The 15143-nt window shown below is 33.6% G+C and overlaps 1 protein-coding gene across 2 annotated transcripts; it reads right to left on the reverse strand.

Annotated features, from left to right (window-relative positions):
* Positions 1-5291: 5291 nt before the first annotated feature.
* Positions 5292-14203, reverse strand: LOC133181013 (protein PFC0760c-like). Of its 2 annotated transcripts, none has more exons than XM_061315536.1 (6): positions 13932-14203; positions 13382-13472; positions 8389-9122; positions 7323-8039; positions 6902-6997; positions 5292-5583 (listed from the first exon to the last, which is right to left on the reverse strand). In XM_061315536.1, the coding sequence occupies exons 1-6, from the start codon at positions 13981-13983 to the stop codon at positions 5513-5515; spliced, it is 1761 nt and encodes a 586-aa protein (XP_061171520.1). In that variant the 5' UTR covers positions 13984-14203; the 3' UTR covers positions 5292-5512. The 2 variants fall into 2 exon arrangements, with proteins under 2 accessions (XP_061171520.1, XP_061171519.1); XM_061315535.1 differs by having other exon boundaries at positions 13382-13468; positions 13928-14202.
* Positions 14204-15143: the final 940 nt, after the last annotated feature.

A 15143-nucleotide genomic window follows, 5' to 3' on the forward strand; every position in this document is an offset into this window, starting at 1 on the left:
CGGCATTAGAAGTGAAAGTTCGGATCTTTCATACCTTAAAAACCAAGACCCCATGTCCAGTTTAGGTCTAAATTTGAAGCCCTTCCCTAGTATATATATATATATATATATATATATATATATATATATATATATATATATATATATATATATATATATATATTAAATCATACTTGTCTAGTGAATTTCCATGCATTCCTTCGCTGACTCTTTCCAGCGCTCTTTATCTAAAATCCTTCTTAGATTGATTGATTGTATGTTGTTAAACGTCCCATTAGAGAATTTTTCACTCATATAGAGACGTCACCATATACAGGGGAAGGGCTTCTAATTTTTACCTTTACTCGGCACTCAGGAGAGCAGTGAGGGATCTTTGTCGTGGCAACGCCTGCCGTGATACGGGGCCTCGGTTTTTAAGGTCTCATCCGAAGGACCCGCAACTTTCACTTCAAAGTGCCGAGCGCATGGCGAAGGAACAGTTACTACCCATTTTTTATCGACTTAGGTCAGTCACGGCCGAGATTCGAACTCAAGCGCTCTACCGACTGAGCTACCGTGAATGGTCAAATCTTTCTTAGAAAAGTTGCGGTACTTATGTCTCTTGGGACACTTTCCCCTCGATAAAGAATGACTAAATCATTTCTTCCTTGCTCCGAGTAGCTTATTTCTTGAAACGCACCATAATTCATGCACATGTACACGTATAAAGAAGATGGAGTATTCTTTATAAAATTGAAGTGGTCAGTGAAGCACAAAAATAAATCACCTAAATCCCATGTCACTGATTGGCCAGAGAAAATAAGTCTAATACGGCTTGCTATACAGAGACACGCTGTATCCGAACGCTTTGGTTCCGGTGAGGTTTAAATTCCGTGTAATGGCGCCGTACACACGGTAGCATTTTGCTGTATACGACAAGGTTTATACAGCTTGCTTTACCGTGTAAATCAGCCTTAAGAAGAATCTCCTCATTTAAAGAGTATCTGTTTAATTATAAATTGTAATAATTATAATTTTGTGAACATCAGGACAGATGATAAAACTTTTTTAAAAAATGATGAAAATAATCTCTAGACCATGTTTATGAGGTAAAATGAATAATTCTAACCTTATAGATTTTAAATTTTCATTCAAGGTTTCACACTAATGTCCTTCAAAGTGATAAAAAGTTGTATAGATTTATAAGGGGGACGACAAAAAGGTAGAATTTTGAACATCTTATAGAGTTTACAATTTCTTTATGTTTTAGAAATTTAATATTTGCATCATTTACAATTAAAAATAGGCCCAAAATATACATCACTCGAAGCATCCATTTTTTTCTTTTGGTATCATAGGGCTTGAGGCCCCAAGGGCGGAAAGGGAAGGGTAAAATGGTGCTCCTTCCCATGGGTGGGTGAGAAAGTTTTGTTGAAAATGGTTTTAAATGGTGCATTTTCGAGCATTTTGAATTGAATTAGTTATCTTTTTTTCTTTCTGAATGGCACCTTTTCTTAATTAGTTGTTTTTCAAGACCAAAACAAATCCTCAAGAATTTTTAAAAAAAAATTAACATTTTGGGAATTTTTTACTTAAACATGAAAAATGAGACTTTTCCAAAAATTTTCAAGGTATGTCACTCAAGGATTTCTTGACAGGTATAATTTTAGATAAGCACTCATATAGCATGACTCAAAATCGCAAAGAAAAGTGGGGGTCAGTGTGCATCTCACTGAACAATGGTACAATTAACTTGACCTTTTTGAACTTAAATTGTAACTCTTATGTTAATCTTTTTAACCCTTATCATTTTTGACCAGATGTAGTAATGGCAATAAATCTTATTTTAGGTAAAATAGTTTGAATAGTATTTACCATGGAAATCAATACGCAAGGATATTTGAGTGACCTTTTTGCACTAAAAAAGTATCATATTTGGGGTCTTAAAAATCTAAATCTGCAATAAAATATTTTCTTGTATCAAGCTTTTTTATGACTTAAGTGCTGATCGGTTGGATGTATCATGTAGTTTAAGGACCCTCTATTCACTAGTGCAAAATGTTTTTTGGACATTGAGAAAATTATATTGTATATAGGTGTAAATTTTGAGCTTATCTATATAATTTTTCAATATGGTACGTGGCATTTACCCCCAGGAAAAGTGTTCAAAGACAACAAAATATCAATGAACCGAAATCACCGTTTGTTCACTTCAGTGGATAAAATATATGCAAATGAAGTGTTCAGTTAATTTATCTTGACCTTTTAAAATGTTAAGAATGATTGCATGGATTGAATTGAATACAAATTTAGAAATGCACTGTAGATTTCAATTTATTTGAATTTAGATCTAAGAGCAGATCACTCTAACTGCAGAAAAATACAACAAAATCAGAACTCTTCAGTGTGAAGTGTAGAGAGGGTTTGCAAGTACCAGTCCATGTAAAAGTCATGCAAAAGTGTTATAAGTGATACACTTAGATTCTCAGAATTCAATGATTTTCTACACATAGATTTCTCTTGCACTATGATCCATGTATGTAAAATAAAAAAAAATATTTTGGAACATAGTTACTATGGAAACCTGGTCAAAGAAATTTCCCTAGCAACCAGTTAATTTTCCATCTGCATGGACAAGAAATCACAAGTTTTTAAAGCTTAAAATTAAATATAAATATTTTATCAATTATTCTTATTTACTGGTACTGTAAGGTACGTAGTAAGGCTTCTGTCATAATGAGTTCACCTTATGCACAGTCTTCAGTTAATCTCTTTATTCTCTTTGGATTTAGTTTGATGGAATTTTGATATGAAGATCAGATTATCGAAGTTGTTAGGCATGTTTACTGCATATACATTACCTAGGACTTGTGGATAAAAGTAATTACTTGATACACCCTGCCGTATTTACATGCAATTTAAATTATACATATTGTTTATTCTACTCCTTTATACATGGATGAAATTTTGTGATCATTATATGGGTAATGCTTTTGTGAAAATCATTTTTTTTTTAGATGATCCTTTCTGTTTGAAAAAAATAGCTAGTTTCTTGCACACACAAGTTCAATTTCTGATTCATTCTGTTCATACCCCAGGGCTTTCAAGAAGATTAAAAACAGGTAGTACTTTTACTAAAAATAGGATGTACCTAGTGAAAGTGATTTTATCTAAATATTTTATCAATTTTTTTTCCATCAAATATTTTGGCCGATACATAATTTCAGCCGGATAAAATGTACCGGGTACTGGCAGATTTTGAAAGGCCTAATATCCTACATTTTGTGTCTTCAAAAGTAATTTGTGTCACCAGCTTGATAGCTGGTATATTACTCACGACAGATGATAACAAGGCCCTAAAGACTAATGGTCTTTGAGAAATGTACCTATGCAGATACTGGAAAGTATTAGCTAAGGTTTCATTATACGACCGATATTCTTTGAGTATCTGAAAACTTTGTCCATTTGTAAATTGGCATGTCCAAGAAATTGACACTTGTATGTGATATTTTATAAGTCAATCTTTAATGTTTATGACGAATTCCATGTGTCAACCAGCAACACAAATTGCAATGAATGGCAAAAGACATAAAGGTGTAATCAAATTTTAATTGAATGATAAAAATTAGCTGTCTCTTTTTTTCCCCATCCTCCTACCCAAATTTTTTGAGAAAAAAAAATCCGTAAAACTAAATATTAAATTTCTCTCGCCTAAAATGCAATTGGAAAAAACTGTCAATTTAATATGGGTCTGATAAAGTATTTTTTGTACTTAATTAATCCATGGCAACAGTTCTGAACACTTAACAACCACTTTTGTAACCACTATATCCCTTCACATTCAGGCATAATTCAAACAATTATACCAAAGCAAGAGGCCCATGGGCCACAACGCCCATCCCAATAACTATGGCCCTTCTGTTCCTCATCGGCAGATTCTTTTCCTATATATTCTTATGTAAAACTTGATCACACCCCAGGGGGTCAAGATTTGAACAAACTTTAATTTACACTACCTGAGGATGCTTCTATATAAATATGACTGATCATAGATTTGCTGTTCTTGAGAAGACTTTTAAAGATTTTTCCGATGTATTCCAATGTACGTAAAACTTTGATTGCCCATTGGATCTCATCCTACTCCCGGGTGTCATGATTTGAACAAATTTAAACCTACACTACTTGTGGATGCTTCCATACAAATGTATGACTAATCATGATTTTGATGTTCCTATCTTACATATACCTAAGTTGAACTTTGATCCCCTTCTGTGACCCCAACCTACCCCTTGGGTCATGATTTGAACAAATTTGAATCTACACTACTTGAGGATGCTTTTGTATAAATATGACTTTGCTGTTCTTGAGAAGATTTTTAAAGATAATTCCTATATTCAAATGTATAACTTTGATCCCCTGTTGTGGCCCCACCATACCCCAAAGGGGTCATTTTATGAACAAACTTGAATGTATAGTATGTAATGAAGCGTTCACATAAGTTTAATTTTTTTCTGGCCCATTGGTTTTTGAAAAGAGTTTTAAAGATGCTCTCAAATTTTCACTAATTCTAAATTATCTCACCTTGAAAGAGGGCATGGCACTTCCTGTGAACATACTTAAATCCCTTTCACTCAAGGATGCTTTGTGGCAAATTTGATTGAAATTTGCCCCGTGGTTCTGAAGAAGTCAAAAATGTGAGAAGTTTACAGACAACACACGACAGACGGACGCCGGACACTTTTTGATCAGAAAAGCTCACTTGAGCCTTCATCTCAGGTGAGCTAACAATTCCGATACTATGCAGTTTTGGTTGTTGGTGTATGACATTGTGTCAATCACTATCTGCACGGACTAGATCATGATCTCCTAACTACCCTCTATACTGTTGATTCCCGATGTATTGTGTGCGCTCAAGCGGAAAGAAATTTCTTGATACGTAGGCCTAGTTGCTGTATCTTTCACGCTTTGTGCAAAAGACAGGCCGATGGATCTCTTTGACTGACAAAACTGGGGGTATATTCTTTTTTTACCCCCCCCCCCGTTTTGTCCGTCGGATTAAAGCGATTTAAAGGCCTCTGGTACACAACAATGGGTTTGGATAGAGTCTCATTTACGCAATATGTTGTTAAAGTGACACTTGTAAAAAAAAATCACTGAAAGGGGGGGGGGGGGGTCTCAACCCCCTGCATCTATTACATGCCTACATGTATATTCTTTTAGGCATGATGCAAAAATTTTATTCAAAGGTAATCATTAAGATAAATCTTTTGATATAAAATATTAAAAACTTTATCACAGTAATATACGGAAAGTAAGAGATAAAAATCAATTTTATTAAAATATTTCATAACAAAAATATAAAAACAGAAGACGGAAAGCATTTGTCCAAATGTAGCACCAAACACATCAAAAGACAGTCGAATACAAACACGTGAAATACATGTAGTATAAAAAACATCTTCACAAAACGGTCATCACTATTTCCTGCAATATGGCACAATGAATGGAGGATTTGGAGGAAAAATTGTCTTGTTTACATCACCAAGGCAACACATAAAACAAGAAGTGTCGTCCACGGCGCAATAAATGACCCGGAGCTGTCGTCTGCAAGTAAATGAGAGAAAGCTTTGTCACACATATATAATGCAGTTTATTGATGAAGTTTTCCTAAATAACATTAATCATACATGTCAGTACTAGCGCTTTATCCCATTTTCAATCTTATCTTTCTCATGCCCATTTATTCTGCAACTTTCAACACCTCCTCACCAATAAGCAGAATATAATCCCCTCTTTTCATAGTGCATTTTACGGATGATAGATTTCCAATATAACATTGTCATACATGTCAAAATAGCGTTTTACCCCCATTTTCATTTTAATCTTGCGCATACCACTTTACTCTGTAACTGTCAACACCACGTCTCCTAAAAGCAGATATACTAATTTTTGCCTCCCCTCCCCCCCCCCCACCCCACCCCTTACACACTAAGTTTTTGTTATCTCAAGTACCAGAACTCAAGGTTATTAAAAAGTTGAGTCCAAGTTCAATTCGATGCGTCCCAGAAAAATTATTTCGAGTCCCAATTGAATTATTGCAGTATCCTTCCCTCAAAACAACATTTTACAGATATGTTTATTTTATGAAATAAAAACAACATAATGCTAATGTACCAAACCTAAAATTAATGTTTATTTTATGAAATAAAAACAACATAATGCTAATGTACCAAACCTATATCTCCAAATACACGCGTAATTAATCGGCATAAAAATTAAACTTCATATTTATGCCCTTTTTTTTCATTCGGCTGCACTTCATCGGCTTTTTTTAACCTACTTTTTGTATTGATTTTTATATCTTTTGTCAGACATGCAAATTATGATCATGCCCAATCCATATGCTACGTAATATAAAGAAATGCACTTGTTTTGGAGCATTTACGTCATTCAATAAACCAGAAAATATTATCATTCTCATGTTCTTAAAAAATCTCACCCCTTTCTTAAGTCGTCTTAAATGCTATGTAATCTGTCTTTAAAACAATGGACAATGATTCAATATATGTAAATTGCACAATAATGTTATACAATAAAAGCAATGAATTTGCATGATTTAATAACATTAAGAAATATCTTGTTTTCTCATTAATCAAAAATGTATTATTTGCTTTACTTAGAGAATCCAATTAAAAAAATTGTTGATGACTATTCTCAAACTTATGTTTAAATCATGTGAATTTTCTTTATAACTAAAATCTTTTTGAACACGTTTTATAGTAATATTCTGTTCCTTTCTTTGTTCGTATTTTTTTTTGGAACCTACTTTTTGTATTGATTTGTATGATAGATGGCGAATTATTGGGGTTGGGGCGGGGTGTAAATTCTTTTTAAAAATTATTGTTTCAGGTTAATTACTCACCACCTCCCAGTGAGCTGTATTGATGGACACCGCCCACTCCGGTACCAGACCTACGGCGGGAATTACCCTCTATATTTGCAGTGCCCGTTGATGGATCTAAAATTGAAATAAATTTTTATAAAATTAATTATACTCTTCACCCATTTCTTGATTTCTAATCAAGCTACTTTATTGTACATTTAGGATTCAATTTGAGGTTTATACTCACTATACAAAATTGCAAATCGGTGTATAAAATCTGCAAACTTAATAGTGTTTGCATACATCAAGGGAGTGTTTTACATTAACAAGTTTTATATTAACATATTTCTGCTAATGACACATCTTTTTGCAACTTAATGGCATTCTGTTACTATTTTCAACTAAGTCATTATGCAAGGACATTCCTTGTTAACTTTAAGGATACTCCATAAAACATCACCTGTAAGAACTGATAGATGACTATGTTCGTCTGAGCTATGTCCGTGTTCATGTGAATCATCTCGGTTTTCGCTGTGTTCATGTGAATCATCCTGGCTATCACCGTGTTCATGACTGTCGTTATTTTCATCGCTGTTCATGTTGTCGTTTTCAATGCTTTCATCGTGTTCATTACTATCCTCACTGTGTTCATGATTGTCGTATTCATCGCTGTCATTTCCATTATTTTCATCGCTAAGATCTGTATTGCTGTCTTGAATGTTGTTTTCATCGCTGTCCTCAACAACCTGGTGGCTGTCTAGAGAGTCATTTTCGTTGCTATCGTCATGTTCAACATGATCTTCTTTGGAATGTTCATGCGAGTCATCACCGCTATTGTCAAGATCCTCACTATCTTTATCATTTTCGTTGGAATCGTCATTTTGACTATTTACTTTGATTAGAGAGACTTCATTTTCATCTGAATCATCTGTGTCTAGGATATTTTCATCCGAATTATAAACATCAGTAAGGACATCAAGTAAATTACTATCATTGTCTTTATCGAGTGAAACCTCAAAATCATCGTTTTCATTACTGTCGCCATCTTCCTCTGAATCATCAATATTTTTAATGGAATCAGTGCTTGCGTTTTCTTCGTTACTTTCACTGCCATGGTCCTGTGAGTTATCGGTATCTTTACTTACATCGTTGCTATCATCAGTATCGTCTTCGATGTCTAAAAGAATAGTCAAAGATTAATAACATGTTCCATGTATGCACAATATCTTTGCTATCTTAGATGGATTTTACACGCGAAGGCCACATATTTGCAATTATCTAATTTCATTACAAGCTAGTTTATCTTATTGGAAAACCATTGAATGTTTTTAAGTAGGTGTACTTCTTCCTCCCCTCCCCCCCCCCCCCCCCACATATAATTGATAAACTTGATACTTTTCTTATTTCGTAGACTTAATTATTTAATTGTACCGTCTCTACGGTATTTCTTTCCTCACGCATATGCAAAAATTTAGACAATACATTTTTGAAGTTTACATATGCATTTAAAGAGTCTATTTACTTACCTTCACGACTGTCTTCTACCTCATTGCTGTCCTTCTCTTCTAAATCTGTTTTAATATGTCCATCATCCGCCGATAAGTGGTAATTCAGAAAGTCAACAACATTGTCAAAATTCTCCTCAACACTGTTGTTCTCAGAATTTTTAATCAAATCTTCCTCACTTTCTGTGCTGTCTATTTCCTTGCTCAGTGCGTCATCATTATCTACTACTTTTGAATCATCACGTTCATCTACTTTCTCCTCTATTTTGTCAGCAAGTTGTTGAATGATTGGATGAGCACTGTTTATTTTGGAAATGACCATATCGCGAACGTTTTCTATAACATCCTCAACACGGTCTGGAATTTCCCTCGAACTATCAATGACCTCATCAACAGTTTCTTTTACAATTTCCTTTATGTTATTCAGCACACCCCCTGTTCCACCGGCCAATTTTCCAAGTACTCTATCTTGAGTTAGTGGTTGGTTGCTGACTAATCTCTGTATAAGACTAGGTTGTGCCGGTTGTGGCAATAAAATAGCACCGTTTAACTGATTTCGGACCTGGTCCACACCGTTCTGGACTGACACAGTGACGGTGGTCTCGCCGCTGTCTTCGTCCTGAAATGGCAGTACACTATTGCAGGTGCTCACATATTTTGTCCACCTGGATTTTACATGCTGTATAGCAGATCTATGGGGAATGGGACAATCTCCTAGTTGGTCTGCAAGACATTCTATGTATTCATTTAGAGCCCTGAAAGGGAATTGAGAAAAATTCATCAGAATGTTCATTTTTATTAAAATCATTTGCCAGAAAACGGCTCAGCATCTAATGTAATTTTCGTATTGGAAATAAATAAATCCTCTAATTAAATAAAACAAGGTAAAATAAAACAAGAAAATTACGTGTACATAATTTTTTTTCCAGATTCACATAAAACTTTTTTTAATGTCGATTTTCAAACATAATTGTTAATTTTAAGTGCCTTTTATGCCTATAACATACGTGAATAGATGTCCACTAATTTGCACACGACATCCTTTCTAAATATATTTGATTAACATTTCTATACTTTTGTAGTTATTTTTTCCCTAATTTTCAATCATCAACCATGGCCGTAGGAACCGGGGGGGGGGGGAACGGGGGGGGGCGTGCCCCCCCCCCCAATAATTTTGCCGATATATAGATTACTATAGTAAACATAGATACTATATGCTTGTGCCCCCTTAATAAAAACGTCTGATGACCTTTTTTTTGCTTGTCAGGAAATTTTTGGTAGTGCCCCCTCAACTGTCGACTGAAAATGTATGGCCGTGCCCCCCCCCCCCCCCCCACTGAATTTGCTTCCTACGGGCCTGTCAACACCCATGCTTTTATAAAAAGACTGCCAATTTTGAATTTTTAGCAATTTTATTTTTCGTATAATTTTGCAAGATTGCATTGACACAAACATGAAGATCTCCTGAATAGGAAACATCTCATATGAAGGATTCGCAAAATTAATTCCTTGTGAAAAAATCAAAACAAAAACAGCAAAACATAACTGCTGAAGAACAGTAGTCTTCGTACTACAAGTACCCCAGTGTCCTCATTTCAAAGAAAAGAGGGCTTACTTAGACCCATCTTTATAAAAAGGGACTACATAGTAACGCTTATATTTTCAAGTTCATTTATGTTTTACTATTATACTGTTTAAATGTAATCATATTTGTTTAGAGGAAAAAGGTCCACGATCTGTATTACTGCATACATATACGAAACCACGAGAGGTTGACACAGATCATATGAAGCATTGATATCGTTAAGAATAATGATGATTATGCTAAAGGTGCCAGTATTTTATCAATTCAACTCTACGAACAGAAAATGTTCAAATGAAAAAGGTGAAGATAACGAACAGTGACCAATATCATAAATCCTGTCAACCATACTTATTGTGAGCAAGACAAAAGTATGTCCCTTATAGAAAAACCAGACGTGGGATCAGTTACCTAGAAGGAAACATTCCTTGTACATCGACTGTACCCTCTAAATTGATCACACAAAATGTACAGCTTAAGATATGTTAAAAAATCACATTTTCTCTTTTTGCTTTTATTTTATTAATACACACGCTATAGCAGTTCTTCCAACTTAAATGTTTGGCTTTCCATAGAGAATACTTGTTGTTGAGATCAAGGTGTAAAACTACTTTTAACAGCTTAGTCAAGAAGCCTAGTCAAAAACAATTATCTTTTTCATAAGTTAATTCTTTCTGCTGATTAGCGTTTATTAAATCAATGACTCCAGAAATCGTGGGTGATTTTTCTTTTAATATCTTGTGTCATTTTCTCTTTATCCTGAAGGCATTTTGACTTTCATCCTATCTGGCTAGTACATCAACATTAAACATTAAGGTAGTGTGTTCTTCTACGACATGGGTAAACAACTCATTTACATCACATTTCAATGTCACCGACTCTACTCCACCAATGACCATCAATTATGAAAAATAATGAATTCTATCTGTCAGATTTAATTAAATTCTTGGTGTACCAATCCATTAAAAAAAATTGAAAAACACATCACTGTGAAAATTAGACCACAAAACAAATATATCGAAGACGCAAAGCTTGTTATTATACATGTAAGTATAGTTTTATTTCATACAACTAGAGATTATTTATATACGAGATGTCAATCTTTTTGTTTTTCTTCAACAGAGAGCACATGCAATATCATTAGAACAGAAAGAAACAATCAGAGTTTGGTCACGATCTTTTTGGGGAAACACGGTTTGCTTTGACATATATAAATATCACAATTTAACGCATGACTGACCATGTAAAGAAGGAAGATGGTCAGAACAACCCAAAACGTAATCACTTATGTGCCTACAAGGAGACTTTCTGTTTCAAATATCTGTTGTGTTGTAATGCAAAACGACCTTTCAGATAAGTATTGTTCAAACACAAATAAAATGCGGGAGAAAAATTCTGTTTCCGTATCCTTGTAACAAATAAAATTACTAAAACAACACAATAAAATTGTTTTATAACGCTTATTAAATATTTTTAAATCTTATCGGTAAAGTACACGTCCTTCACATCATTCTATCAACAAGTTATGTATAAAACATTAATACCTAGTGGTGGATTTCATCGGGCGGAGGGGGGGGGGGGTAAAGAGACTCCCTATTTTGTTACCAGTTACAAGTACAAGCGGTTTAAATACAATAGTTTTGGATTTTGTTCGTAATTAACATATCATCGTTAACTTTTATCGTTGTGATACAAATATGAAATTCTGAATTCCAGAAACGATTCCTGGACATTTGGGTTTTGGTCTCATTAAAAATGAAGCTGCGACGAGATTTAATGTTATTTCATGTATATTTAAATACTTGTTCTACAATGTAATGATTTTTTTCTCAAATGATGCTCAGAAAAAAATCGAAAGGGGGATTGATCCCCCACCACCACTACCTAACACACTTTGCAAAATCTTGGATTCGCCCCTGCAACTGCCGAGTGTATATGTAAAGCCATGGAAACTTAAACCACATTTTGTAGTTGTTTGTTTGTTTTTTATTTATTTATTTATTTTGAAAAAAAAACACTTTCTATACTCTAAATTGAATATTTCTTTATAAAATCTCAAAACGTAGAAAAAATTATAACAGGTCATAAATGTCACTCTCCTATCATTGTGGTATTTAACCAAAAAATTGCGACATTTACATACGCTGTCACACTTGCAGTGTAACAGGAACTATAATACCTAGGAACCAAGTTAGGTTATGAACTGAGTCATACGTAGAAGTTGTCTATTTCATATTCATTTAATAAATTCTTTTTTAAAATACTGAATTAAAATCGAAGATCTCCACTGCGCACAAAGTAACCCTCATAATACTGTTAAGAGGAAAATGCAAAAACACTGTACATCGTCATATGCACATTGTTTTATCTGTCTCGCCTAGAAGTAAAAAGAAAAGGAATCATGAACATATTCCACTACAAAGCAATGCCATCTTCATTGTATCTTAGTTGGAAAGTGATAAACAGTACAATAAAATTTAGATTGCAGATTTACGAAGTCTTGTGTAAATTTTGCATGGCCCTGTATACATCAGTCATTCAGTCTTGATATTTTCAAGGAAGTAAATAAATAAAGTTTGATTTAGAAATTTTTTTTCAGAATATTGTAACTGCTCTTATACAGTCACTGGCGCAGAACGGCAAATTTCTAAATTAATTGTTCATAATTCGTTTAGAAACATTACAACTTGCATTTATCAATATTTATAAAACATATCAATTGAAAAATACCCTTATATATGGGTACAAGTTATTAAACACCAAAAAGACCATTTTTCTAAAGAAACCTTCCGAAGTCTAGCACTTTTCAACAAATTATCACAATAACAATTTAATGGACCTTTTTTACACCACTATGAAACCATCCCTTTGATTTATTTGTTTGAACTAAATGATAATTCACTTTGAAAGCCTAACATTTATCCTTTGCACAAGGAAATATTCTATATACTTTAGGTTCCTGCGTTTTATTTCTTGTACGAATTTTAGTTTTGTTTTTTTTTTTATGTTGATAGCTTTGGCATTTTATATCATAAAATAATCATTTGTATCAAAAAGTAAACAATGCTGCTAAAACTCGACAGAAGATATTAATTAAGTCAAAAACTAAAGGATGTAAACTCTTTCTAATAGTATATTATAATTTACTTTAAACGTCTTTGTCTTATTCCATAGACATAAACAATTAAATATTTCATGCCAAAATTGATTGAATTGTTGTTGTTTTTTTTAATGCTGAAGATTCTAATAACTTATAATTCCCTGACTGTGTGCATGATTTGCCCGAACACGATTTACATATTACACATGTACATTCATTACAACATATCACGATTCGCTTGTCCTGGCGGTGGGTGTTCATACACGCGCTCAAGACATAGCATTACTTTTATGATGACAAGCAATAAAGAGGTGCACAATTATATTCTTCACCTGCAAGCAAATCTTGGCGCTGGAACTCTGCCGATGACGTCATCGACTTCATCGTATTTTTCTTGACAATCATCTACATCGCATGTACTTCCTTCAAAAATGAAAGGTTTTGTTTATTACAAATCATGAATAAAAAAAAAATTATAGATCATTTCTTGTGTTATACAGGAAAGGTCCCTTATATACAAATGTCTTCAAGATCCTCGTCACCCCCCCCCCCCCCCCCCCTTTTCCAAGAAATAAACGTGCAAGATGTATGCTGTTCATGCGCAAGTACGATGCATCACAAAACTGTACTTCGTGATTTTTTTTTTTCGATAGAGGCCACAAATTATATGTTTCCCGTCTATATATATATATATATATATATATATATATATATATATATATATATATATATATATATATATATATATATATATATATATATATATATATATATATATCACCATAAAATTCTAATAATTCCCGATTTTCGTAAAATGTTCCATGATTTTTATGTAGACACTGTATAAGAATAAGGAAAAAGCGTCACAAAGGATGTACTTACCAAAATTAACAGCTGAAGAACAGAGATAAATTACAAGTAATACAATCCTCATCTTTCTCAACTGTGGGTTTTTTTTTTGTGAAATTCCTAATGCACACAAATTGTATTTCAATAATCCAATTTTTTTTTATAGAGATCAGCAGATTTGTTGACCGACACGCACCGCCAGCTGTAATGTTCTTGAGTGTGTGACGACCAAAGACAAAGTCCCATTCATATACATCCCGTTCCCAGGTGTCGAATAATTATAGAATATGACAACATACAATTGTCATTTCTTTTAACAACTCTGTCCTGAGAAACACACGCAGAATGGGGGCCGCAGGATATGTTTTCACGACACGTCTTTGTGCATCTTAACATAAATTTTACCACAGATCCGCACAATATTTTACAAATTATTTTACCCTTGCCTCGTCATACTGTTAAGCTTGAAGCGTGATGCTGGGACGTCAACCTCATTAAATAAACACATTTCTTCGTGACGTCATAAAGTCATTTATACAACCTAAACTCAACATCAATTAAGCCTAACAATACACGAACATGTCAAGGGTTAAGACGAAATCGTTTTTATAAATTTCTATAATAAAATACGTTTATAATTAGCAATATTCTTTTCGTTTGTACAAATATTAACTGGTGTATTTTCACTTGTTCATACTTTTCTTTGCAACTCCAAAATGTAGTTTGTGGTCGTTGGCAACAATATTTCATAATAGTGTCGTTTACTAATTATTGAATTAGAAATTCATATAATGAGTACACGACAATTATAATTGTCGTGTACTCATTATATGAATTTCTAATTCAATAATTAGTAAACGACAATAGTTTCCTCTATTTTGCGATCAAAGGATCATTCTCTATAAGGCCGTTTTGCGGCCTACAGTGACTTCAAATTTTCAAATAGTATTTTGTCCCTTAAAAACTGCATGAGTCAGTAGGCTAATGTTCCAATTTAATGACAAATGTTGATTGGTTAATGATACAAAAGTGTTTGTTATGATATAGGGTCACAAAGTAAGGTACTATCGGTCCGTATTAGCATTAGGGTAATGGGAAGACTCAAGAGGGTTGGTGTGTTAGATAACTCCTACACATGTCATAACCACCTTTAACCAACACCAAAATTTGCATGTAAACTTCTTATGAACATAAAAAGTGACTACCAAATTATCAACTTGGTTAAAGGTGGCTATGAAATGTAAA

This window comes from Saccostrea echinata, unplaced genomic scaffold, assembly GCF_033153115.1.
Source record: "Saccostrea echinata isolate AGI-Se365-2 ecotype Australia unplaced genomic scaffold, CSIRO_AGI_Sech_v1 ptg000008l, whole genome shotgun sequence".
Taxonomy (NCBI): domain Eukaryota; kingdom Metazoa; phylum Mollusca; class Bivalvia; order Ostreida; family Ostreidae; genus Saccostrea; species Saccostrea echinata.

Excerpts from the sequence above, each read along its gene's own strand:
- LOC133181013 (XM_061315536.1), bottom strand. The coding sequence starts at position 13,983 with ATGAGGATTGTATTACTTGTAATTTATCTCTGTTCTTCAGCTGTTAAT. Across the intron at positions 9,123-13,381 it reads GCGCCAAGATTTGCTTGCAG|GGCTCTAAATGAATACATAG; the intron begins GTGAAGAATATA and ends ATTCCCTTTCAG. Across the intron at positions 5,584-6,901 it reads ATACAGCTCACTGGGAGGTG|ACGACAGCTCCGGGTCATTT; the intron begins GTGAGTAATTAA and ends ATTTACTTGCAG.